The following is a 24,640-nucleotide window of genomic DNA, read 5'->3' on the forward strand; positions in this document are numbered from 1 at the left end:
CAGAGACACAGCGCTGGCCCACAGTTGTATAACCCAGAGGAAGATGCGTGCACGGCCACGCGTGTACAAGCAGAATATGGACACGTGGGTTGTTCACGTGGGAAAAGTCGAAATCACTTTCACCAAAATGAATGGTTTGGTGTATATATATGCAACATAATTTTACACAAAAAATGCACAAAGCTGGATTGCTACAGGAACACAAGTCAGTTTTCAAGCATGATGGTGAATAAGTGAAACACGACTGTAGGAGTCCAGTGCATCACATCAAATTCAAAAGGCAAAAACATGGGACTCAATACATAAAATAAGAAATGAGACGGGAGGAACAAGAGCTGCTACCAGGTTTCCCTGGTGGCTTGGCGGATAAGAATCCAGCCGCCAACACAGGGGACGCAGGTTCCATCCCTGCTGAGAGAAGATCCCGCGCCAGCCGCAAATGCTGAGCCTGCGGGCCCAGAGCCCTGCCCTGCGACAAGACACGTCACCAAAGCGAGGAGCCCAGGCACCGCAGCAAAGAGAAAAGCTTCCTGAGCTCAGCTCAACGGGAGGAAATCCCCTGGGCAGCGAGGAAGACCCAGCACCGTCCTCTGTCCCTCAGGCATGTCCAACTCTGTGACCACATGGACTGTAGCCAACCAGACTCCTCTGTCCATGAGATTCTCCAGGTGAGAATACTGGAGTGGGTTGCATTGCCCTCCTCCAGGGATCTTCCCCACCCAGGGATCGAACCCAGGTTTCCCGCATTGCAGGCAGATTCTTAACCATCTGAGCCACGAGGGAAGTCCAACACAGCCAAAATTAATTAATAATTAATTTTTAAAATTGATACCTCAGAGATACAAAAGTTTATACGAGACTACTAAGAACACTGTGTGCTGAGCCATCCAACAGCAAACCTGGAAGACATGCACGCGTCTCTAGAGACACACAGCCCGCCAGAACGGAGGCAAGAAGACCCAGACAGCCTGAACAGACTGGCCACTGGAAGCGACACAGAATCTCTAATAACACCAATGAAAACTCCATGCAAACCAGAGGCCAGAACTGGATGCCTTCATGGACGACTTCTACCAAACTGACAAAGAGGAACTTCTATGACCCTCTTCACACTCTCCCAGGAGACTGAAGAGGACGAAACGCTCCCAGAGTCTTTCTATGAGCCACCGTCACCCCGGTACCTAAACCACACAAAGACACAACCAAAAAAGAAGTTACAGAACAGAGCGCTTTATGAACATAGATGCAAAATGCGAAACAAAATATTAGCTAACCAAATTCAACAACACACAAAAAGAATCACACACCATGATCAACTTGGATTCATACCAGGGACACAAGGATAATTCAACATGTGCAAATCGATCAATGTGAATTGCACATCAACAAGAGAAAAGACAAAACAACATGCTCGTCTTAATAGGTTCAGAGAAAGCACTGATAAAATGCAACATCCTTTCATCATAAAAGGTCTCACCGAAGTGAGTAGAGAGGGAACATATCTCAACGTAACAAAACCGATTTATCACAAGCACACAATCAACACAGTACTCAAAGGTAACAAGCGGAAAGCCTTTCTAGAGCTCTGGGACAAGGTAAGGACGCCCACTCTCACCATCTGTGTTCAACACACCACTGGAAGTCCTAGTCATAGCAATCAGGCAAGAAAAAAAAAGGATTCAACCTGGGGCAGAAAGGAGGCAAAACTGTCCCTGTATGCAGATGACATGGTACTCCATTTACAAAGCCCTGAAGATGCACACACAAACTGCAGAACTGAGGGAGGGGGCTCCCTGGTCTGCGGAGTGGGCAGGCGTGTTGTCTGGGTCTGCAGTCTCTTCGTGTGTGTGTGTGTGTGTGTGTGTGTGTGTGCGCGCGCGCACATGCACACGTGCTCAGTCGTGTCCAACTCTTCGTGACTCCACAGACAGTAACCCGCCAGGCTCCTCTGCCCATGGATTCTCCAGGCAAGAATACTGAGGTGGGCTGCCATGTCCTTCTCCAGGGGATCTTCCCCACCCAGGGATGGGACGAGAGTCTCTGCACCTCCTGCGCTGGCAGGCAGATTCCTTACCCCTAAGCCGCCTGGGGAGCCCGAGTGCAGCCTACCATCACTCTGTTTCTCTCATTCCAAAAGGGCGCCAGATACCTGCTTACCCTTCTCGCTTTTCCCTGTGTATGTGGACTATCAGGGCTCCCCAGGGGGCACTAGTGGTGAAGAGCCTGCCTGCCAGCGCAGGAGACGTAAGAGACTTGCGTTCAATCCCTGGGTCGGGAAGATCCCCTGGAGGAGGGCATGGCCACCCCCTCCAGTATTCCTGCCTGGAGAATCCCATGCACAGAGGAGCGTGGCAGGCTACAGGCCGTGTGGTCGCAGAGTCGGACACGGCTGTAGTGACTGAGCACACACACTAGTTAACTATCGTTTCCGTTTTCCATTTCTGGTCTCACTGTGACACATTTCAGAAATTTTAATCAGCGCTTCAAGCAAGATGGCAGATGGGGAAGTCCCAGCCCTCATCTCGCACAGAAACACTGATAAACTGGGATTATCTGGGCCTCATGACTTTTATGCAAACTGCAGAATCCAGCTAGTGAGCTGCAACACCTCAGATGAGCAGAAAACCGGAAAGAAACACTTCAAAAGGATAAACGGAGGACGTTCTGTTTCTCTGTCTCCCTTCCCACAAGCTGGCGCAGCTCAGTGCTGAGAGGACACCCCCTTGGGCCCAGGCCCTCGGCCCTGGGAGGACAGTGGATGCGGCTGCTCCACATCCCCAGGCTCCGGGCCGCTGGCTCAGAGACTGCCTTGCTGCTCAGCTCACAAGAGCACCAGGCAGCAGACACACGTGGGGCCACAAAGCAGGAAGAGAAGGGACGGGGCTCTGTGCGGCTGGCTCGGCCTCGGGGGTTAGAGGAGCACGGGGTCCTCGGACTTCTCCCTCAAGGCAGGGGCTCGACAGGGTGGGGGCACAGCATCGTCTCCCTGGACGGGAGGGCGGGGGAGCCTCATGTCCACAGAGCACGTCTCCAAGGCTCCAGAATCTCTAACTGGGCTGGGGGCAAAATCCCACCACAGGTCCGAGCGGAGGCGGCTGCTTCTCCCAGCGCACAGACACCAAAGCAGAGCCACAAGAAACACCGAGAACTGGGAACCGTGACTGTGCCCAGGGTGGCAGAGAAACCCCGAGAACCAGGAACCATGACTCTGCCCAGTGCAGCAGTGAAACTGCAGGAAAATGGGAGATCTACAAGCTCCCTTATTATGGAAAATAATTGTCCTGAAGCAGCTCAGTGAACTGATCTTCCACAAGGTGCCCAGAGCACAGAAGGGGAAGGGACAGACCCTTCAATAAACGGTGCTGGAAGAGCCAGATGACAGCAGGCAGGAGGGTGAAGCGGGACCCTCAGCTCACACTATATGTGAAATCATCTCAAAACGCAGCAGAAACTTAAACCCAGGGCCTGGAACCATGAAAGAACAAGAGGAAGACACAGGGGGAGCGTCGGGACATGGGTGTGGACAAGGTTTCTTTGGATATGACACCAAAAGCACAGGCAGCAAAGACAGAACCAGGCCAGGGGGAGTCCGGTAAATAAAACCCACCCAGCAAAGGAAACAGTCACAGGAAAGGCAATGGGTGCAAGAGGAGATGTGTGCAAACCACACATCTGCCTTGGAGCTACTTCTCAAATATACAAGGAGCTCACACAACTCAACCCAAAGTAACACCAACCCAGTTTTTAAATGGGCACAGGACCTGAACAGGTAGCTCTCAAAAGACAATGTCTGAATGACCAAACAGACATGGAAAGGTGCTCAGCATCCACCAGTCCTCAGGGGAGCACACGCCAGAGCCAGTGAGATGTCACTGCACGTGTTACAGACACTCGACTGCTAGGAAAAAGACAAGTGCTGCCAAAATGCAGAGGGAAGAGAACCTTGTGCATGGTCGTTGGCAAGGCAATCCGTGCACCCACTTTGGAAAACAGTGTGGAGTTTCCTTAAGAAACTAAAAACAGAACAACCACATGATCCAGCAATTCCACTCCAGGGTATGTATCCAAAGAAGAAGCCAGGACCTCACAGACGTATCTGCACTCCTGTGTTCTGCAGCGTTGTTCCCAGTAGCAGGATGCGGCCACAACCTGGCTGTCTGTCGATAGATAAATACACAAAGAAAACGCCAGACACACACACACACACACACACACACACAATGGAGTCTCACTCAGCCTTTAAGAAAAGGGAATCTCTTCTTTTGAGACAACAGGGGTGAAGCTGGAGGACATTATGCTGAGTAAAGAAAGCCAGACACAGACAGGCAAACGCAGCAGGAGCTCACTGACCTGTGGAATCTAAAACAGACTTGGAGAAACGGAGGAGAACGTAGTCCCCAGAGGCTGGGAGCAGGGATAACGGGGAGGTGCTGGTCATAGGGAACAAAGTTTCAGGGACGCCGACGACTAAGTTCTGGAGACCTGATGTGCAGCAATGTGACTAGAGCCGACCGTACTCTACTGTAGACTCAATCCTCCTCAAAGGGTAGCCCTGAAGTGTCCTCACCAGACTCGCAGACCAAGGTGAACTACGGGAGCTGATGTACACGCTAATTATAATTGGCATGACTGCGGTACTTATTTCACAGCACAGACAGAAGTGAGAACATCAAGCTGTGCATGTGGAACAGATACAATTTTTGTCGATTCAGTTCAGTTCAGTTCAGTCACTCAGTCCTGTCTGACTCTTTGTGACCCCATGGATCCCAGCACGCCAGACCTCCCTGTCCATCACCACTCCCGGAGTTTACCCAAACTCATGTCCATTGAGTCCGTGATGCCATCCAACCATCTCATCCTGTGTAGTCCCCTTCTCCTCCTGCCCTCAATCTTTCCCAGCATCAGGATCTTTTCAAATGAGTCAGCTCTTCACATCAGGTGGCCAAACTATTGGAGTTTCATCTTCAGCATCAGTCCTTCCAATGAACACTCAGGACTGATCTCCTTTAGGATGGACTGGTTGGATCACCTTCCAGTCCAGGGGACTCTCAAGAGTCTTCTCCAACACCACAGTTCAAAAGCATTAATTCTTTGGTGCTCAGCTTTCTTTATAGGCCAACTCTCACATCCATACATGACTACTGGGAAAACCATAGCCTTGACTAGACGGACCTTTATTAGCAAAGTAATGTCTCTGCTTTTTAATATGCTGTCTAGGTTGGTCATAGCTTTCCTTCCAAGGAGAAAGTGTCTTTTAATTTCATGGCTGCAATCACCATCTGCAGTGATTTTGGAGCCCCCAAAAAATAAAGTCTGACACTGTTTCCACTGTTTCCCCATCTATTTGCCATGAAGTGATGGGACCAGATGCCATGATCTTAGTTTTCTGAATGTTGAGTTTTAAGCCAACTTTTTCATTCTCCTCTTTCACTTTCATCAAGACGCTCTTTAGTTCTTCTTTGGTTTCTGCCATAAGGGTGGTGTCATCTGCATATCTGGGGTTATTGGTATTTCTCCCAGCAATCCTGATTCCAGCTTGTGCTTTCTCCAGTCCAGCATTTCTCATGATGTACTCTGCATATAAGTTAAATAAGCAGGGGGACAATGTACAGCCTTGACATACTCCTTTTCCTACTTGGAACCAGTCTGTTGTTCCATGTCCAGTTCTAACTGTTGCTTCCTGACCTGCATACAGATTTCTCAAGAGGCAGGTCAGGTGGTCTGGTATTCCCATCTCTTTCAGAATTGTCCACAGTTTATTGTGATCCACACAGTCAAAGGCTTTGGCATAGTCAATAAAACAGAAATAGATGTTTTCTGGAACGCTCTTGCTTTTTCGATGATTCAGTGGATGTTAGCAATTTGACCTCTGGTTCCTCTGTCTTTTCTAAAACCAGCTTGAACATCTGGAAGTTCATGGATCACGTATTGCTGAAGCCTGGTTTGGAGAATTTGGAGCATGACTTTACTAGCGTGTGAGATGAGGGCACTTGTGTGGTAGTTTGAGCATTCTTTGGCATTGCCTTTCTTTGGGATTGGAATGAAAACTGACCTTTTCCAGTCCTGTGGCCACTGCCGAGTTTTCCAACTTTGCTGGCATATTGAGTGCAGCACTTTCACAGCATCATCTTTCAGGATTTGAAATAGCTCAACTGGAATTCCATCACCTCCACTAGCTTTGTTCATAGTGATGCTTCCTAAGGCCCACTTGACTTCACATTCCAGGATGTGTGGATCTAGGTGAGTGATCACAACATCGTGATTATCTGGGGCATGAAGATCTTCTATGTACAGTTCTGTGTATTCTTGCCACCTCTTCTTAATATCCTCTGCTTCTGTTAGGTCGCTACTATTTCTGTCCTTTATCGAGCCCATCTTTGCATGAAACGTTCCCTTGGTATCTCTAATTTTCTTGAAGAGATCTGTAGTCTTTCCCATTCTGTTGTTCTCCTCTATTTGTTTGCATTGATTGCTGAGGAAGGCTTTTTTTTTTTTTTTTTTTAATCTCTCCTTGCTATTTTTGGACGTTTGCATTCAGATGGGAATATCTTTCCTTTTCTCCTTTGCTTTTTGCTTCTCTTCTTTTCACAGCTATTTGTAAGGCCTCCCCAGACAGCCATTTTGCTTTTCTGCATTTCTTTTCCGTATGGATGCTCTTAATCCTTGCTCCTGTACAAAGTCACAAACCTCCGTCCAAAGTTCATCAGGCACTCTGTCTATCAGATCTAGTCCCTTAAATCTATTTCTCACTTCCACTGTATAATCATAAGGGATTTGATTTAGGTCATACCTGAATGGTCTAGAGGTTTTCCCTACTTTCTTCAATTTAAGTCTGAATTTGGCAATAAGGAGTTCATGATCTGAGCCACAGTCAGCTCCAAGTCTTGTTTTTGCTGACTGTATAGAGCTTCTTCATCTTTGGCTGCAAAGAATATAATCAATCTGATTTTGGTGTTGACAATCTGATGATGTCCATGTGTAGAGTCTTCTCTTGTGTTGTTGGAAGAGGGTGTTTGCTATGACCAGTGCGTTCTCTTGGCAAAACTCTATTAGCCTTTTCCTTGTACTCCAAGGCCAAATTTGCCTGTTACTCCAGGAGTTTCTTGATTTCCTACATTTGCATTCCAGTCCGCTATAATGAAAAGGACATATTTTGGGGGGTGTTAGTTCTAAAAGGTCTTGTAGGTCTTCATACAATCGTTCAGCCTCTTCAGCGTTACTGGTTGGGGCATAGACTTGGATTACTGTGATATTGAATGGTTTGCCTTGGAAACGAACAGAGATCATTCTGTCGTTTTTGAGATTGCATCCAAGTACTGCATTTCGGACGCTCTTGTTGACCATGATGGCTACTCCATTTCTTCTGAAGGATTCCTGCCCACAGTCGTAGATATAATGGTCATCTGAGTTAAATTCACCCATTGCAGTCCCTTTTAGTTCGCTGAGTCCTAGAATGTCACTGTTCACTCTTGCCATCTCCTGTTTGACCACTTCCAATTTGCCTTGATTCATGGACCTAACATTGCAGGTTCCTATGCAATATTGCTCTTTACAGCATCAATTTTCTCAATTATACCTCAGTAAAGCTGAAAAGGTTTTCTTTCATTTAATTACACCAGGCACATTTGGAGTTATTCCATTTCTGATTTTAGGCACTTGCTCTCATGCTTAAAATACGTATTTCCATTTTTATTTCTGAACACGTATGCATTCTCCTCCTCCTTCAGAAAAGGCAAAGTTCTGACGGTGCTTCACCTGAGCTCTGGGTACTCGTATACACATGTGTGGGTTGTGCACGGCTCTCTCCATGCACACGTGTGGGTGTGTTTGTGCATCAAGCGTGTGTCTGTGTACTTTTCCAGAGCTCATTTTCAGCCATGCGTTCCTCTCTGTTGCGTCTCACTGTCTCTCTGCCATCTCTTAGTATTCCTTTCCATGTGAAAACAGTCAGTATCTAAGAACTTGCACTTCTGAAAGTGCCTTCTCTCACAGTCATTCTCTTTTTATCAAGTTGCTTGAGAACACTTCCTATTTGGAATCCAGCGTGTGACTCAAGTACTAGGAGAGGAAAACGCTGGTCAAGGTTAAGGGCCCCATGCCCCCAGAGCCCGCCTCCTCTCTCAGGACTTGGCGGGTTGAAGCTGAGGCACTGCCCACAGTAGGAGGCGGTGCCGAACCTCGTGGAAGCTGGGGATGTGGTCTGCATGAAGCTCTCACTTCTGCCCCTTGCAAGTACTCCGACTCAGGGGGAACTCTTCCTGGTTAATTCCCTGACGGCACGGCTCCAGTATCCTTTAGCACCCCCTTTTGGTAGGGGGCAGTCTCCTCCCAATGGGCTGGTCATTCTCTTGATAATCTGCGTTTTCCACAGGAAGTAGTTTCAGGACCTTTTTAGGGCCTCAGTACAGTCCGCCGTGATTTTTCTTTTTTTTAGTTGAAATTTACTTAAAATAGAATTAACTGTTTCAAATTGTTTAATTCAGTACCAAATACTTTTAAAATTTACCTTCAGTTTCTCAGTTTACTATGAAAGGTCAAGATTCAGATGTTACTTCCATTTATTTTTAAACACATGTAGTTAATTAACCTATTTGTTGACGTCGCTGGGGCACACAGGCTCTCCGTTGCAGGGTGTAGGGTCTTTAGTAAATGTGCCATGTCTGGACCCCTGGCCGGTGATCCCGCCCGGGCCCCTAAGTAAGGAGCGCCGAGTCTCAGGGGCCCAGCAGGGCGGCCCTCGGGTGTCATGTGCACACGCATGAGTCCCAGCCCTTCGCAGGTCGGTTCTCGTCAGTCAAGGAGGCTCCGTTATTTGCTGCCTCAGCCGTTGCCATCTGTCGTGAGCGTCTTCCCGTCTGACACCTACGACAGATAGCACACTGGCCCTCAGCACAGGCCCGCCTCTCCTGAATCTCCCTGTCTGCTCTCTGTGCTGCACTCTGGACCATTTCCTCAGTGCCATACTCCAACTTCACACGTGGCCGCTCAGCTGTCTTCTTGACTGCATGACTTTTTAATGTGTTGAATCTACTGTATTGTTCACGTTGAACATTTTCAACTCTTTTCAATGACCACCTGTTCTTCTACAAAATAATCCACATGCTTGCCTCCCTTTATTTTTCTGTGACGATGGTTCCCTCTGTGTGTCCACAGGGGTGGAAACCTTCCTCTGACCTTGAGATGATCCCTGCCGCCGGGGGCCACATGGCCTACCTCTCCTGCTTTGCTGTGGTTCCCATCCATTTGGGGAACTTTCTTTCTGCCCTTGTCTGTGGCTACGTGTTTCAGAAACACTTTCCAGAGCACGTCTCAGCGTTAGGAGCAGAGGAGGCTCTGGGTGGGCACCACACTCACCCATTCGGTGCAGTCTCAGCCCACAGCCCTTCACGTCCACCCTCTCCTGCCGTCACCTCATCTGGAAATTGACCATGATGACGGCAGCAAGAGCCTGTAGCCCCTCTGAAGGCTGGGGTCGGGATAACAGGCAGAGGAGGAACCTCAGGCACAGAGAAAGGGCACCACCGCCCCAGGTACATGAGCAGCGGGCACACATTTACAGGAGCATCTGTTCTCCAACAGAGTGAGAGCCTTGACCCCAATCAATACACCCTAAAGCTTGCAGGTTATGACAAGACCAGGTGGAGACTGTGCCCAAGGACACCAGGGCCCTGAGGAGGCAGGAAGCACCCAGGGGCTTGTTCCCAGGAAGGGAGGCTGGACAGTGATGCGATAAAGAGAGACGCCCCTGAAGGGGGCTGTGACAGGGAAAACCCACACTCTGGGGCAGGGGAGGAATTAGTTTCCTTCCTTATTCCCTGAAGCCTCCTCTGGGCTCTCGGCCACGCGGACTCCACTGAGTCCCAGGGAGATACTGACGTGTGTCTCTGGGGAATTGAGCCCTGAGGAGAGCAGGGGCTGGCATCCTCCCCGAAGCATCTCCAGGGCCTGGTGACCCATCCATGGTGAGAACCCCACGGGGACCTGCTGATGTACGGGCATAGGAGGAAACAGACCCCAAAGTGAGGCTCTCGGAGGAAGGACATGCCCTGCTTGCCCACACCAGAAATGGGTGTCTCGGGAACACACTGGGACTTTCACGGGAACGAGAGCTAGGTTCTCACGAAGAGGTAGTTCCCCTTCCTGTGGCGTTGCTGATGTGATGTGAAGCACCAGCCTCAGAGAGGACACACCCTGTGGTCTGTCTGTCCGGAGGACACCCAGGTCTCCTTCATCCTCACAGCCTGGACCGCAGGGAGGAGACGCCATGGCCCCTGCGCTCCCCGCCCTGCTCTGCCTTGGTGAGATAAGAGGGGCAGGCAGAGCCGTGGTCTGGAGGGACCCCCCAGCCAGCCTGCTGTGTCGGGGGACCCCAGGGCCCAGGAGGCTCCCTAGGTGGAGAGGCACTGCTCAGAGCTGAGGGCACACCTCTCACAGGGCGCTCTCTTCGAGGACTGAGTGTGGCCCTGAGGACCCAGGTGCAGGCCAGTGAGCCTGTCCCAGGGCCCAGCTCCCTCCTCTCATGGGGACAAGGTCACCCCCAGGCCATGGGCAGGGGGAAGGCAGCTCGGGGCTTACGGACAGGCAGTTTGGGAGGTCTGGGTTGAGAGTCGGGGCGTGGGGGGGACGCCTGGTGAGCCCACCTCTGATTTCCTTCCAGGGACCCTCCCCAAATCCACCATCTGGGCTGAGCCAGGCTCTGTGGTCCCCTGGGGGAGCCCCATGATCATCTGGTGTCAGGGGCCCTTGAGGGCCCAGGAGTTCCATCTGGATAAAGAGGGAAACCCCGTTTTCTGGGACAGACAGAAACCCCCGGGTCAGGGACAATGCCAGGTTCTCCATCCAATACATGGGACAGGACCACGCAGGGAGCTGACTGCTACTATGGAACCCGCACTGGCTGGTCAAGCGCAGTGACCCCCTGGAGCTGGTGGTGACACGTGAGGGACACTTGAGGGCCTTGGGCTCTGCCCTCGGGAGGGGGTCTGCTCTCAGGGGGTGTCCCTCTCACAGCCCAGCCCTGGGGAGGGGAGGGCAGGGTGGGGGCCCCATGGAACCAGCTACCTCCTCCTCTCCTAAGACGCTACGTCAAACCCAGCCTCTCAGCCCTGCCGAGCCCTGTGGTGACCTCGGGAGGGAACGTGACCCTCCAGTGTGCCTCCTATCAGGGATTTAACAGATTCCTTCTGACCAAGGAAAGAGAAGACAAGTCCCCTCGGACCCTGGATGGACAGCAAACCCCCGACAGGCAGACCCAGGCCCTGTTCCCCGTGGGCCCCATGACCCCCAGGCACGGGTGGACGTTCACATGCTACGGCTTTAACAGGGACACCCCTCGGGTGTGGTCGGCCCCCAGCGACCGCCTTGAGCTCCTGGTCCCAGGTGAGGAAGTCCCGTCCTGACCGCATACATTTGTTCAGACAAGACAACGTACTGGGGTCTCTGCTCCCAAGGGGAGCCCCTGTGAGAGGGTGGGGAGAGAAGCATGGGGCTCACAGGACAGACACACAGACTGAGACACGGCGAGGCCTGGGGCCGGGCCGGGGGAGGGAGGTCCATGAGGGAAGCGGTCCCTACAAGCCAGAATGTGTCTCTCCCCAGGGCTCTCTGTGAAGCCCTCCCTCCTGACCCCGCAGGGCCCTGTTGTCATCTCTGGACAGAACCTGACCCTCCAGTGTGTCCCTTTGACATCAGCTACACCAGATTCGCTCTGTCCAAGGAGGGGGAACAGGACCTCCCCCAGCACCATGCCCGGAGGCCCCAGGAGGGGCTCTCTCAGGCTGACTTCCCCCTGGGCCCAGTTGGCACCGTCCACGGGGGCCGGTACAGATGCTACGGTGGACACGGCCTCTCCTCCGAGTGGTCGGCCCCCAGCCAGCCCCTGGAGCTGCTGGTGGCAGGTGAGGAGCCAGCGGGTCAGCTGGGGACCAGACTCTGCACAGGCCCCACCGGGGAGCCTCAGGGGTGATGCTGGGGCCAGGGGGAGGGGTCCCATGGAGGGACAGAGAAACGGGGTCGGGGAGGGGAGAGACTTTGAGAAACAGAGACAGCGCTGAGGGGCCAGAGAGGCCCACGGAGTCTCACTCAGAACCCAGGCCGGCGCCCACACCCCCTTCCTCTCTGCAAGATGGCTCAGAGACAGACCCTCCCTCTCGGTGCGGCTGGGCCCCTCGGTGGCCCCGGGGGAGACCGTGACCCTGCTGTCAGTCAGGAAAACGGACGGACACCTTCCTTCTGTCCAAAGAGGGGGAAGCCCATCGCCCCCTGCGTCTGCACTCCCAGGACCAAAATGGGCGGTACCAGGCCGAGTTCTCCTTGAGCCCTGTGACCTCAGCCCACGGGGGCACCTACAGGTGCTACCGCTCACTCACCACAGACCCCTACCTGCTGTCACAGCCCAGTGGGCCCCTGGCGCTCGTGGTCTTAGGTGAGGCCCTGGTCTGTCCCTCTCACTCAGCAGCTCGGGGCTCTGCCCCGGGAGCGCAGGGCGGTCCTGGAGGAGGGGGCGCTGACGGAGGGGCCCCCTGAGGGAGGGGCCTCAGAGCCTGACCCCTGCCCCTTCCTCCCACACTGGGGTCCCAGAGGGGCGGGTGGACAGTGCAAGGGTCTAGAGGAGGCCACAGGGCCGTGCAGGGCAGAGGGGAGTGAGGTGGGGACCCCGGGTTGACCCAGTCCACCCCCTCCTGGGCTTATTCCCAGGGCCCCATTCTCCCAGCCACAGACCCAGACCCGAACCTGGCGAGTCTCGTGGCTCTGTGCTCAGGGGAGACAGCCCACCCCAGGGCGCTTTGAAATTCTCTGGGAGGACAAGGCCCCTCAGATCGTCAAGGGCTGGTGGAGAGTCGGGTGGAGATGGCGCCGGAGCCACAGGCTGCAGGGGCCTGAGGCTGCTGGATTGGGGGTCAGTCTGCGGAGGCGCAGACCCGCCCCCACCCCATCATACTTCCGGAGGCTCCAGGGATCGCCCCCTCCCCCAGGCAGAGTCAAGACGGCAGACGCAGAGGACTGAGCGAGCGTCTGTAGGGGGTGGTGGTGGGTCCGTGGGACGTCGCAGACCACCGCTGAGGGGCGGCTCCCACCCCGGGACCCAGCCGACCAAGCTAAGGGGTGGGCCCCACCCTGTGCTGTCTGAGCTCTGGCAGCTCAGGGTCCTGAGCAGGAACGTCTGAGACAGTAAGAGAGGCCCCGGGAGGCTCCCAAGGAGGACATGGACCACCCACAGCCTCCCTTCAGGACCCTCAGGCCCCCTGACACCCTTCCCCATCACCGCAGTCAGACCCACGAGTGGGAACAAGGACAGCGTCCCCGTCAGGGGCTGGGCTCCAGGGCCAGGTCCTCTCCCAGGAACCGGTGCCCTGGGCGCACACCCCGCTTCCTGGTGAAGGGGCCGGCTCTGACCTGTGCGCCCTCACCCCAGACTACACGGTGCAGAATCTCACTCGGATGGGCCTCGCGGCCTCTGTCCTGCTGCTCCTCGGGATCCTTCTCTGCCAGGCTCGGCACGACTGCAGAGGAGCCCGAGACGCGGCCCGGAGCTGAGCACGGGGGCTCCACACCGCCCAGAGCACCGGAGCCCGGGACGCCAGCTTCCAGCCCAGAAGCTTCGGGAAGAGCCTTTGCCACGCATGCTTGGTGCGCTGTCTGCAGAGACCCCGGGGGAAGAGACGCGCCGCGGGGGGCAGGAAGAGGCCCCGGTGCCCCGGGGGGCTCAGCCTCTGCTCACGGGGGCGCCCTCCCTCCCAGGGAGGACGCCCTGTCTCCTCTCACTCCCGGCCCGAGGCGCGTCCTACATGGCAGGGGCGGGTCCTCACCCTGCACGCCCGCAGGCTCTGTCCAGTCTCATGGAGGACGTGAGCCTCATTGTTCATACCCGCCTTCTCTGGCGTGCACAATGACCTCCATCCCTTCTCAGAAACACAATGTCGTTTAAGTAATTGAATGAATGGGTTAAAGTGGGGCCCTGTTTGGACCAGTTGGATCCTAAACTCTTCCCTGAGCCCCCTCTGGACCCCTCATGCCCCTCCTCCTCATCAGAGGACACCGGTGTAGTTTCTCCAGAAACACTGTCAGTGTGAAGGGACACCCTGGCGTTTGAAGTGACAGTCAGGGCTACGCTGGTAAATGAGCTCAGGAATATATCGTTGTGTAAAGAGCCCCGATATGGGGTTTCCCTGGTGGTGAAGAGTCTGCCAGCCAATGCAGGAGACACGGGTTCAATCTGTGATCCTGGGGGACCCCACGCGCCAAGGAGCAAGTGAGTCTGTGAGCCGCAGTGACTGAGGCCGGCACGTCCTGGAGCCCACGTGCCGCAGACAGGCCAGTGCTGCAGACGCCCAGCGTCTGGAGACCACAGCGCGGGAGCAGCCCCGCTCACACAACCAGACACACCCCCGCAGCAACACAGCCCCGGCACAGACAAAATCAGCAGGCAATACATGCTTAAAGAGCCCAGTGTGAACTGTGTGTCTCCTTTGGGACAAACGCGCTCCGTGGCCAACCTCAAGGAGCCCGGGTGAACACGCTGAAGGCCGGGTGGGAAGGAAGGAGCAGGCGGACTTTCCCACAGGGCGAGTCTGGTCCAGCCAGCCCCCACCGATGGCCCCACGTGTCCAGATGTGTCTTCTCATTACAATCACATAGGATCGTCTGCACCTCAGTTTTATGCCCCAGGTTCCCTGAAATGAGATGCCCACCTCCTAGTTCATCTGTAAGAGAGGGAAAGAGAAAACGATGGAGGAGACAAGGCTGACTCTGAGGAATCCCAGCACATCACGGGCAGGGGTACTCATCAGCCCGGTCAATCTGGAGAGTCGACAGCAACTCTCAGTTAAAGGGCAGAGACACAGCGCTGGCCCACAGTTGTATAACCCAGAGGAAGATGCGTGCACGGCCACGCGTGTACAAGCAGAAAAAGGACACGTGGGTTGTTCACAGTAGGAAAAGTTACAGAAATCACTTTCACCAAAATGAATGGTTTGGTGTATATATATATGTGACAGAATTTTATACAAAAAATGCACAAAGCTGGACTGCTACAGGAACACAGATCAGTTTTCAAGCATGATGGTGAATAAGTGAAATACGACTGTAGGAGTCCAGTCCATCACATCAAATTCAAAAGGCAACAACGTGGGACTCAAATACATACAATAAGAAATGAGACAGGAGGAACAAGAGCTGCTACCGGGTTTCCCTGGTGGCTTGGCGGATAAGAATCCAGCCGCCAACACAGGGGATGCGGGTTCCATCCCTGCTTCGAGAAGATCCCGCGCGGGCCGCAAATGCTGAGCCCACGGGCCCAGAGCCCTGCCCTGCGACAAGACACGCCATCAAAGCGAGGAGCCCAGGCACCGCAGCGAAGAGAAAAGCTTCCTGAGCTCAGCTCAACGGGAGGAAAGCCCTTGGGCAGCGAGGAAGACCCAACACTGTCTGTCCCTCAGGCGTGTCGGACTCTTTGGGACCACATGGACTGTAGCCCACCAGACTCCTGTGTCCATGAGATTCTCCAGGTGAGAATACTGGAGTGGGTTGCATTGCCCTCCTCCACGGGATCTTCCCCACCCAGGGATCAAACCCAGGTTTCCTGCATTGCAGGCAGATTCTTACCATCTGAGCCACCAGGGAAGTCCAGCACAGCCAAAATTAATTAATAATTAATTTTTAAAATTGACCTCAGAGATACAAAAGTTTATAAGAGAGTACTAAGAAGCACTGTGTGCTGACCCATCCGACAGCAAACCTGGAAGAGACACGCACGAGTCTCTAGAGACACACAGCCCGCCAGAACGCAGGCAAGAAGACCCAGACAGCCTGAACAGACCGGCCACTGGAAGCTACACAGAATGTGTAATAACACCAGTGAAAACTCCATGCAAACCAGAGGCCAGAACTGGATGGCTTCATGGAGGACTTCTACCAAACTGACAAAGAGGAACTTCTATGACCCTCTTCACACTCTCCCAGGAGACTGAAGAGGACGAAACGCTCCCAGAGTCTTTCTATGAGCCACCGTCACCCCGGTACCTAAACCACACAAAGACACAACCAAAAAAGAAAACTTACAGAACAAAGTGCTCTATGAACATACATGCAAAACGTGCAACAAAATATTAGCTAACCGAATTCAACAACACACAAAAAGAATCACACCCCATGATCAACTTGGATTCATACCAGGGTCACAAGGATAATTCAACATGTGCAAATCGATCAAAGTGAATCGCCACATCAACAAGAGAAAAGACAAAACAACATGCTCGTCTTTTAATAGGTTCAGAGAAAGCACTGATAAAATGCAACATCCATTCATCATAAAAAGTCTCGCCAAAGTGAGTACAGAGGGAAGACATCTCAACGTAATAAAACCGATTTATGACAAGCACACAGTCAACACAGTACTCAAAGGTAACAAGCAGAAAGCCTTCCTAGAGCTCTGGGACAAGGTAAGGACGCCCACTCTCACCATTTGTGTTCAACACACCACTGGAAGTCCTAGTCATAGCAATCAGGCAAGAAAAGAAAAGGATTCAACCTGGGGCAGGAAGGAGGCAAAACTGTCCCTGTATGCAGATGACGTGGTACTCCATTTACAAAGCCCTGAAGATGCACACACAAACTGCAGAACCGAGGGAGGGGGCATCCGGTCTGCAGAGTGGGCAGGCGTGTTGTCTGGGTCTGCAGTCTCTTCGTGTGTGTGTGTGTGTGTGTGTGTGTGTGTGTGCGCGCGCACATGCACACATGCTCAGTCGTGTCCAACTCTTTGTGACTCCACAGACAGTAGCCCGCCAGGCTCCTCTGCCCATGGATTCTCCAGGCAAGAGTACTGAGGTGGGCTGCCATGTCCTTCTCCATGGGATCTTCCCCACCCAGGGATCGAACTCGAGTCTCTGCACTTCCTGCGCTGGCAGGCAGATTCCTTACCCCTGAGCCGCCTGGGGAGCCCAAGTGCAGTCTACCATCACTCTGTTTCTCTCATTCCAAAAGGGCGCCAGATACCTGCTTACCCTTCTCACTTTTCCCTGTGTATGTGGACTATCAGGGCTCCCCAGGGGGCACTAGTGGTGAAGAGCCCGCCTGCTAGCGCAGGAGACGTAAGAGACTTGCGTTCAATCCCTGGGTCGGGAAGATCCCCTGGAGGAGGGCATGGCCACCCCCTCCAGTATTCCTGCCTGGAGAATCCCATGCACAGAGGAGCGTGGCAGGCTACAGGCCATGGGGTCACAAAGAGTCGGACACGGCTGGGCGACTTATCATGCACATGAGTTAACTATCATTTCTGTTTTCCATTTCTGGTCTCAGTGTGACACATTTCAGAAACTTTAATCAGCGCTTTATGCAGGATGGCAGATGGGGAAGTCCCAGCCCTCATCTCACACAGAAACACTGATAAACCGGGATTATTTGAGCCTCATGACCTTTATGCAAACTGCAGAATTCAGCTAGCAAGCGGCAACACCTCGGATGAACAGAAAACCGAGAACTATTTTGAATGGATAAACGGAGGAGGTTCTGTTTCCCTGTCTCCCCTCCCACAAGCTGGTGCAGTTCAGCACTGAGAGGACCCTCCTTGGGCCCAGGCCCCTCCTCCCCGGGAGGACGGTGGGTGCAGCTGCACCATGTCCCCAGGCTCCAGGCCACTACCTCAGAGACCACCTTGCTGCTCAGCTCACAAGAGCACCAGGCCACAGACACACGTGGGGTCGCAAAGCAGGAAGAGAAGGGACAGGGCTCTGTGTGGCCGGCTTGGCCTCGGGGGTTAGAGGAGCACGTGGTCCTCAGACTTCTCCCTCAGGGCAGGGGCACAACGGGGTGGGGGCACAGCATCGTCTCCCCGGACGGGAGGGCGGGGGAGCCTCATGTCACAGAGCATGTATCAGAGGCTCTAGAATCTCTAACTGGGCTGGGGGCAAATCCCACCATAAATCCGAGAGGAGGCAGCTGCTTCTCCCAGCGTACAGACACCAAAGCAGAGCCACAAGAAACACCGAGAACCAGGAACCATGGCTCTGCCAAGGGCATCATAGACGCCCCAAGAACTGGGAACCGACTCTGCCCAAGGCAGCAGAGAAACTGCAGGAAAACAGGAAATCTACGAGCTTCCTTGTTATGGAAAGTAATTGTCCCGAAGCAGCTCAGTGAACTGATCTTCCACAAGGTGCCCAGAGCACAGAAGGGGAAAGGACAGTCCCTTCAATAAACGGTGCTGGAAAAGCCAGATGACAGCCAGCAGGAGGGTGAAGCGGGACCCTCAGCTCACAGTATATGTGAAATCATCTCAAAACGCAGCAGAAACTTAAACCGAGGGCCTGGAACCATGAACGAACAAGAGGAAGACACAGGGGGAGCGTCAGGACATGGGTGTGGACAAGGTTTCTTTGGATATGACACCAAAAGCACAGGCAGCAAAGACAGAACCAGGCCAGGGGGAGTCCGGTAAATAAAACCCACCCAGCAAAGGAAACAGTCACAGGAAAGGCAATGGGTGCAAGAGGAGATGTGTGCAAACCACACATCTGCCTTGGAGCTACTTCTCAAATATACAAGGAGCTCACACAACTCAACCCAAAGTAACACCAACCCAGTTTTTAATTGGGCACAGGACCTGAACAGGTAGCTCTCAAAAGACGATGTCCAAATGACCAAACAGACGTGGAAATGTGCTCAGCATCCACCAGTCCTCAGGGGAGCACACGCCAGAGCCAGTGAGATGTCACTGCACGTGTTACAGACACTCGACTGCTAGGAAAAAGACAAGTGCTGCCAAAATGCAGAGGGAAGAGAACCTTGTGCATGGTCGTTGGCAAGGCAATCCGTGCAGCCACTTTGGAAAACAGTGTAGAGTTTCCTTAAGAAACTAAAAACAGAACAACCACATGATCCAGCAATTCCACTCCAGGGTATGTATCCAAAGAAGAAGCCAGGACCTCACAGACGTATCTGCACTCCTGTGTTCTGCAGCGTTGTTCCCAGTAGCAGGATGCGGCCACAACCTGGATGTCTGTCGATAGATAAATGCACAAAGAAAATGCCAGACACACACACACACACACACACACACAATGGAGTCTCACTCAGCCTTTAAAAAAAAGGAATCCTCCTTTTAAGACAACTTGGGTGAAGCTGGAGGACATTATGTCGAGTAAAGTAAGCCAGACACAGACAGGCAAACACAGCAGGAGCTCACTGAGTGTGGAATCTAAAACAGACTCAGAGAAACGGAGGAGAACGTAGTCCCCAGAGGCTGGGAGCGGGGATAACGGGGAGGTGCTGGTCATGGGGGACAAAGTTTCCTGGACAGCGATGAGTAAGTTCTGGAGACCTGATGTGCAGCAATGTGACTAGAGCTGACCGTACTATACTGTAGATTCAATCCTGCTCAGAGGGTAGCCCGGAAGAGTCCTCACCAGACCCACAGACCAAGGTGAACTACAGGAGCTGATGGACACGCTAATTATAATTGGCATGACTGCGGTACTTATTTCACAGCGTAGACAGAAGTCAGAAAGTCAAGCTGTGCGTGTGGAACAGATACAATTTTTGTCGATTCAGTTCAGTTCAGTTCAGTTCAGTCACTCAGTCATGTCTGACTCTTTGCAACCCCATGGATCGCAGCACACCAGGCCTCCCTGTTGATCACCACTCCCGGAGTTTACCCAAACTCAGGTCCATTGAGTCTGTGATGCATCCAACTGTCTCATCCTGTGTAGTCTCCTTCTCCTCCTGCCCTCAATCTTTCCCAGCATCAGGATCTTTTCAAATGAGTCAGCTCTTCACATCCAGTGGCCAAACTATTGGAGTTTCAGCTTTAGCATCAGTTCTTCCAATGAACACCCTGGACTGATCTCCTTCAGAATGGACTGGTTGGACCTCCTTGCAGTCCAAGGGACTCTCAAGAGTCTTCTCCAACACCACAGTTCAAAAGCATCAATTCTTCGGCACTCAGCTTTCTTCACAGTCCAACTCTCACATCCATACATGACCACTGGAAAAACCATAGCCTTGACTAGACGAACCTTTGTTGGCAAAGTAATGTCTCTGCTTTTGAATATGCTATCTAGGTTGGTCATAACTTTCCTTCCAAGGAGTAAGCGTCTTTTAATTTCATGGCTGAAATCACCATCTGAAGTGATTTTGGAGCCCAAAAAATAAAGTCTGACACCGTTTCCACTGTTTCCCCATCTATTCCCCATGAAGTGATCGAACCAGATGCCATGATCTTAGTTTTCTGAATGTTGAGCTTTAAGCCAACTTTTTCACTCTCCTCTTTCACTTTCATCAAGAGGCTTTTGAGTTCCTCTTCACTTTCTGCCATAAGGGTGGTGTCGTCTGCATATCTGAGATTATTGATATTTCTCCCAGCAATCACGACTCCAGCTTGTGTTCATTCAGCCCAGCGTTTCTCATAATGTACTCTTCGTATAAGTTAAATAAACAGGGTGACAATATACAGCCTTTACGTACTCCTTTTCCTCTTTGGACCCAGTCTGTTGTTCCATGTCCAGTTCTAATTGTTGCTTCCCACCTGCATACAGGTTTCTCAAGAGACAGGTCAGATGATATGGTATTCCCATCTATTTCTGAATAATCCACAGTTTATTGTGATCCACACAGTCAAAGGCTTTGGCATAGTCAATAAAGCAGAAATAGATGTTTTTCTGGAACTCTCTTGCTTTTTCGATGATCCAGTGAATGTTGACCATTTGATCTCTGGTTTCTCTGCCTTTTCTAAAACCAGCTTGAACATCAGGAAGTTCATGGTTCACGTACTTTGAAGCCTGGCTTGGAGAATTTGGAGCACTTCTTTACTAGCGTGTGAGATGAGTGCAATTGTGCAGTAGTTTGAGCATTCTTTGGCATTGCCTTTCTTTGAGATTGGAATGAAAACTGACCTTTTCCAGTCCTGTGGCCACTGCTGAGTTTTCCAAATTTGCTGGCTTATCGAGTGCAGCACTTTTTTTTTAATTTTATTTAACTTTACAATATTGTATTGGTTTTGCCATATATCAAAATGAATCTGCCACAGGTTAGATGTGTTTCCCATCCTGAACATGTGTTTCCCATCCTGAACCCTGCTCCCTCCTCCCTCCCCATACTATCCCTCTGGGTCGTCCCAAGCATCCAGTATGGTGCATCCAACCTGGACTGGTGACTCGTTTCATATATGATATTATACATATTTCAATGTCATTCTCCCAAATCATCCCACCCTCTCCCTCTCTCACAGAGTCCAAAAGACTGGTCTATACATCAGTGTCTCTTTTGACTTTCACAGCATCATCTTTCAGGATTTGAAATAGCTCAACTGGAATTCCATCACCTCCACTAGCTTTATTCAAAGTGATGCTTCCTAAGGCCCACTTGACTTCACATTCCAGGATGTGTGGCTCTAGGTGAGTGATCACACCATCATGATTATCTGGGTCATGAAGATCTCTTTTGTACAGTTCTTCTGTGTATTCTTGCCACGTCTTAATATCTTCTGCTTCTGTTAGGTCCATACCATTTCTGTCCTTTATTGTGCCCATCTTTGCATGAAATGTTCCCTTGGTATCTCTAATTTTCTTGAAGAGATCTCTAGTCCTTCCCATTCTGTTCTTTTCCTCTATTTGTTTGCATTGATTGCTGAGGAAGGCTTTTTTTCTCTCTCCTTGCTATTCTTGGAAATTTGCATTCAGATGGGAATATCTTTCCTTTTCTCCTTTGCTTTTCACTTCTCTTCTTTTCACAGCTATTTGTAAGGCCTCCTCAGACAGCCATTTTTTGCATTTCTTTTCCATGGGGATGGTCTTGATCCCTGCTCTTGTACAAAGTCACAAACCTCCGCCCAGAGTTCATAGTGACTCTATTAGATCTAGTCGCTTAAATCTATTTCTCACTTCCACTGTATAATCATAAGGGATTTGATTTAGGTCATACCTGAATGGTCTAGTGGTTTTCCCTACTTTCTTCAATTTCAGTCTGAATTTGGCAATAAGGAGTTCATGATCTGAGCCACAGTCAGCTCCAAGTCTTGTTTTTGCTGACTGTATAGAGCTTCTCCATCTTTGGCTGCAAAGAATATAATCCATCTGATTTCGGTGTTGACCATCTGGTGATGTCCATGTGTAGAGTCTTCTCTTGTGTTGTTGGAAGAGGGTGTTTGCGTTCTCTTGGCAAAACTCTATTCGTCTTTGCCCTGCTTCATTCTGTACTCCAAGGCCAAATTTGCCTGTTACTCCAGGAGTTTCTTGACTTCCTACTTTTGCATTCCAGTCCTCTATAATGATAAGGACATATTTTGGGGAGTGTTAGTTCTAAAAGGTCTTGTAGGTCTTCACAGAATTGTTCAGCTTCTTCAGCATTACTGGTTGGGGCATAGACTTGGATTACTGTGATACTGAATGGTTTGCCATGGAAACGAACAGAGATCATTCTGTCATTTTTGAGATTGCACCCAAGTACTGCATTTCGGACTCTTTTGTTGACCATGATGGCTACTCCATTTCTTCTGAGGGATTCCTGCCCACAGTAGTAGATATAATGGTCATCTGAGTTAAATTCACCCATTCCAGTCCATCTTAGTTCGCTGATTCCTAGAATGTCGACCATCACTCTTGCCATCTTCTGTTTGACCACTTCCAATTTGCCTTGATTCATGGACCTGACATTCCAGGTTCCTATGCAATATTGCTCTTTACAGCATCAATTTTCTCAATTATACCTCAGTAAAGCTGAAAAGGTTTTCTTTCATTTAATTACACCAGGCACGTTGGGAGTTATTCCATTTCTCATTTTAGGCACTTGCTCTCGTGCTTAAAATACGTATTTACATTTTTATTTCTGAACACGTATGCATTCTCCTCCTCCTTTAGAAAAGACAAAGTTCTGACGGTGCTTCACCTGAACTCTGGGTACTCATATACATGTGTGTGGGTTGTGCACGGCTCTCTCCATGCACACGTGTGGGTGTGTTTTTGCGGTCAAGCGTGTATCTGTGTACTTTTCCAAAGCTCATTTTCGGCCATGCGTTCCTCTCTGTTGCATCTCCCTGTCTCTCTGCCATCTCTTAGTATTCCTTTCTGTGTGAAAACCGTCAATATCCAAGAACTTGCACCTCTGGAAATGCCTTCTTTCACGCTCAGTCTCTTTTTATCCAGTTGCTTGAGAACACTTCCTATTTGGAATCCAGCGTGTGACTCAAGTACTAGGAGAGGAAAACGCTGGTCAAGGTTAAGGGCCCCATGCCCCCAGAGCCCAGCTCCTCTCTCAGGACCTGGCGGGTTGAGGCCGAGGCACGGCCCACACCGGGAGGCGGTGCTGAACCTCCTGGAAGCTGGGGATGTGCTCTGCATGAAGCTCTCACTTCTGCTCCTTGCAAGGGCTCCGACTCAGGGGGAACTCTTCCTGGTTGATTCCCTGACGGCGTGGCTCCAGTATCCTTTAGCGCCCCCTTTTGGTAGGGGGCAGTTTGCTTCCATGGCTGGTCATTCTCTTGATAATCTGCGTTTTCCACAGGAAGTAGTTTCAGGACATTTTCAGGGCCTCAGTCCAGTCCCTCTTTTTTTTTTTTAAGTTTAAATTTACTTAAAATAGAATTAACTGTTTCAAATTGTATAATTCAGTACGAAATACTTTTTAAATTTAACCTTCAGTTTCTCAGTTTACTATGAAAGGTCAAGATACGGATGATACTTCCATTTATTTTTAAAAATATGTAATTAATTAACCTATTTGTTGATGTCGCTTCGGCACACAGGTTTTCCGTTGCAGGGTGTGGGGTCTTTAGCCCAAGTGTGCAGTGTCTGGATCCCTGGCCGGTGATCCCGCCCGGGCCCCTAGGTAAGGAGCGCCGAGTCTCAGTCAGGGGCCCAGCGGGGCGGCCCTCGGGTGTCATGTGCGCATACATGAGTCCCAGCCCTTCGCAGGTCGGTTCTCCTCAGTAAAGGAGGCTCCGTTATTTGCTTCCTCAGCCGTTGCCGTCTGTCGTGAGCGTCTTCCCGTCTGACACCTACGACAGATAGCACACTGGCCCTCAGCACAGGCCCGCCTCTCCTGAATCTCCCTGTCTGCTCTCTGTGCTGCACTCTGGACCATTTCCTCAATGCCATACTCCAACTTCACACGTGGCCGCTCAGCTGTCTTCTTGACTGCATGACTTTTTAATGTGTTGAATCTACTGTATTGTTCACGTTGAACATTTTCACCTCTTTTCAATGACCACCTGTTCTTCTACAAAATAATCCACATGCTTGCCTGCCTTTATTTTTCTGTGAGGATGGTCTCCTCTCTGTGTGCACATGGGGGGAAACCTCTTCCTCTGACCCTGAGAACACTCTGGCCGCCGTGGCCACACCGCCGACCTCCCGTGCTTCCTTGTGGTTCCCCTCCATTTGGGGAACTTTCTTTCTGCCCTTGTCTGTGGCTACGTGTTTCAGAAACACTCTCCGAGCATGTCTCAGCGTTAGGAGCAGAGGAGGCTCTGGGTGGGCACCACACTCACCCCCTTCCGTGCAGTCTCAGTCTGCAGCCCTTCAGTCCACCCTCTCCTGATGTCACCTCGTCTGGAAATTGACCATGATGACGGCAGCAAGACCCCACAGCCCCTCTGAGGGACAGGGTTTGGGACAACATGCAGAGGAGGAACCTCAGGTGCAGAGAAAGGGCA

The 24,640-nt window shown here is 51.5% G+C and overlaps 1 protein-coding gene and 1 pseudogene across 16 annotated transcripts in view; both read left to right on the top strand.

The window, feature by feature from the left end:
- The window catches only part of LOC102401256 (leukocyte immunoglobulin-like receptor subfamily B member 3), a 174,598-nt gene that overhangs the window by 88,806 nt on the left and 61,152 nt on the right, over positions 1 to 24,640 (top strand). Inside the window, exon 1 of one of the 16 annotated variants that reach the window (XM_045163612.1) lies at positions 10,244 to 10,298. The exons of the other annotated variants lie outside the window; for them this stretch is intronic. Coding sequence (XP_045019547.1) covers positions 10,265 to 10,298 — 34 coding nt within the window. The 5' untranslated portion in view covers positions 10,244 to 10,264. Of the gene's footprint in view, positions 1 to 10,243; positions 10,299 to 24,640 lie in introns of those variants that run through there. 16 annotated transcript variants of the gene reach the window in all.
- LOC123330186 lies at positions 10,882 to 12,525 on the top strand (annotated as a pseudogene).

Source organism: Bubalus bubalis, chromosome 18, assembly GCF_019923935.1.
Source record: "Bubalus bubalis isolate 160015118507 breed Murrah chromosome 18, NDDB_SH_1, whole genome shotgun sequence".
In the NCBI taxonomy this organism is placed as follows: domain Eukaryota; kingdom Metazoa; phylum Chordata; class Mammalia; order Artiodactyla; family Bovidae; genus Bubalus; species Bubalus bubalis.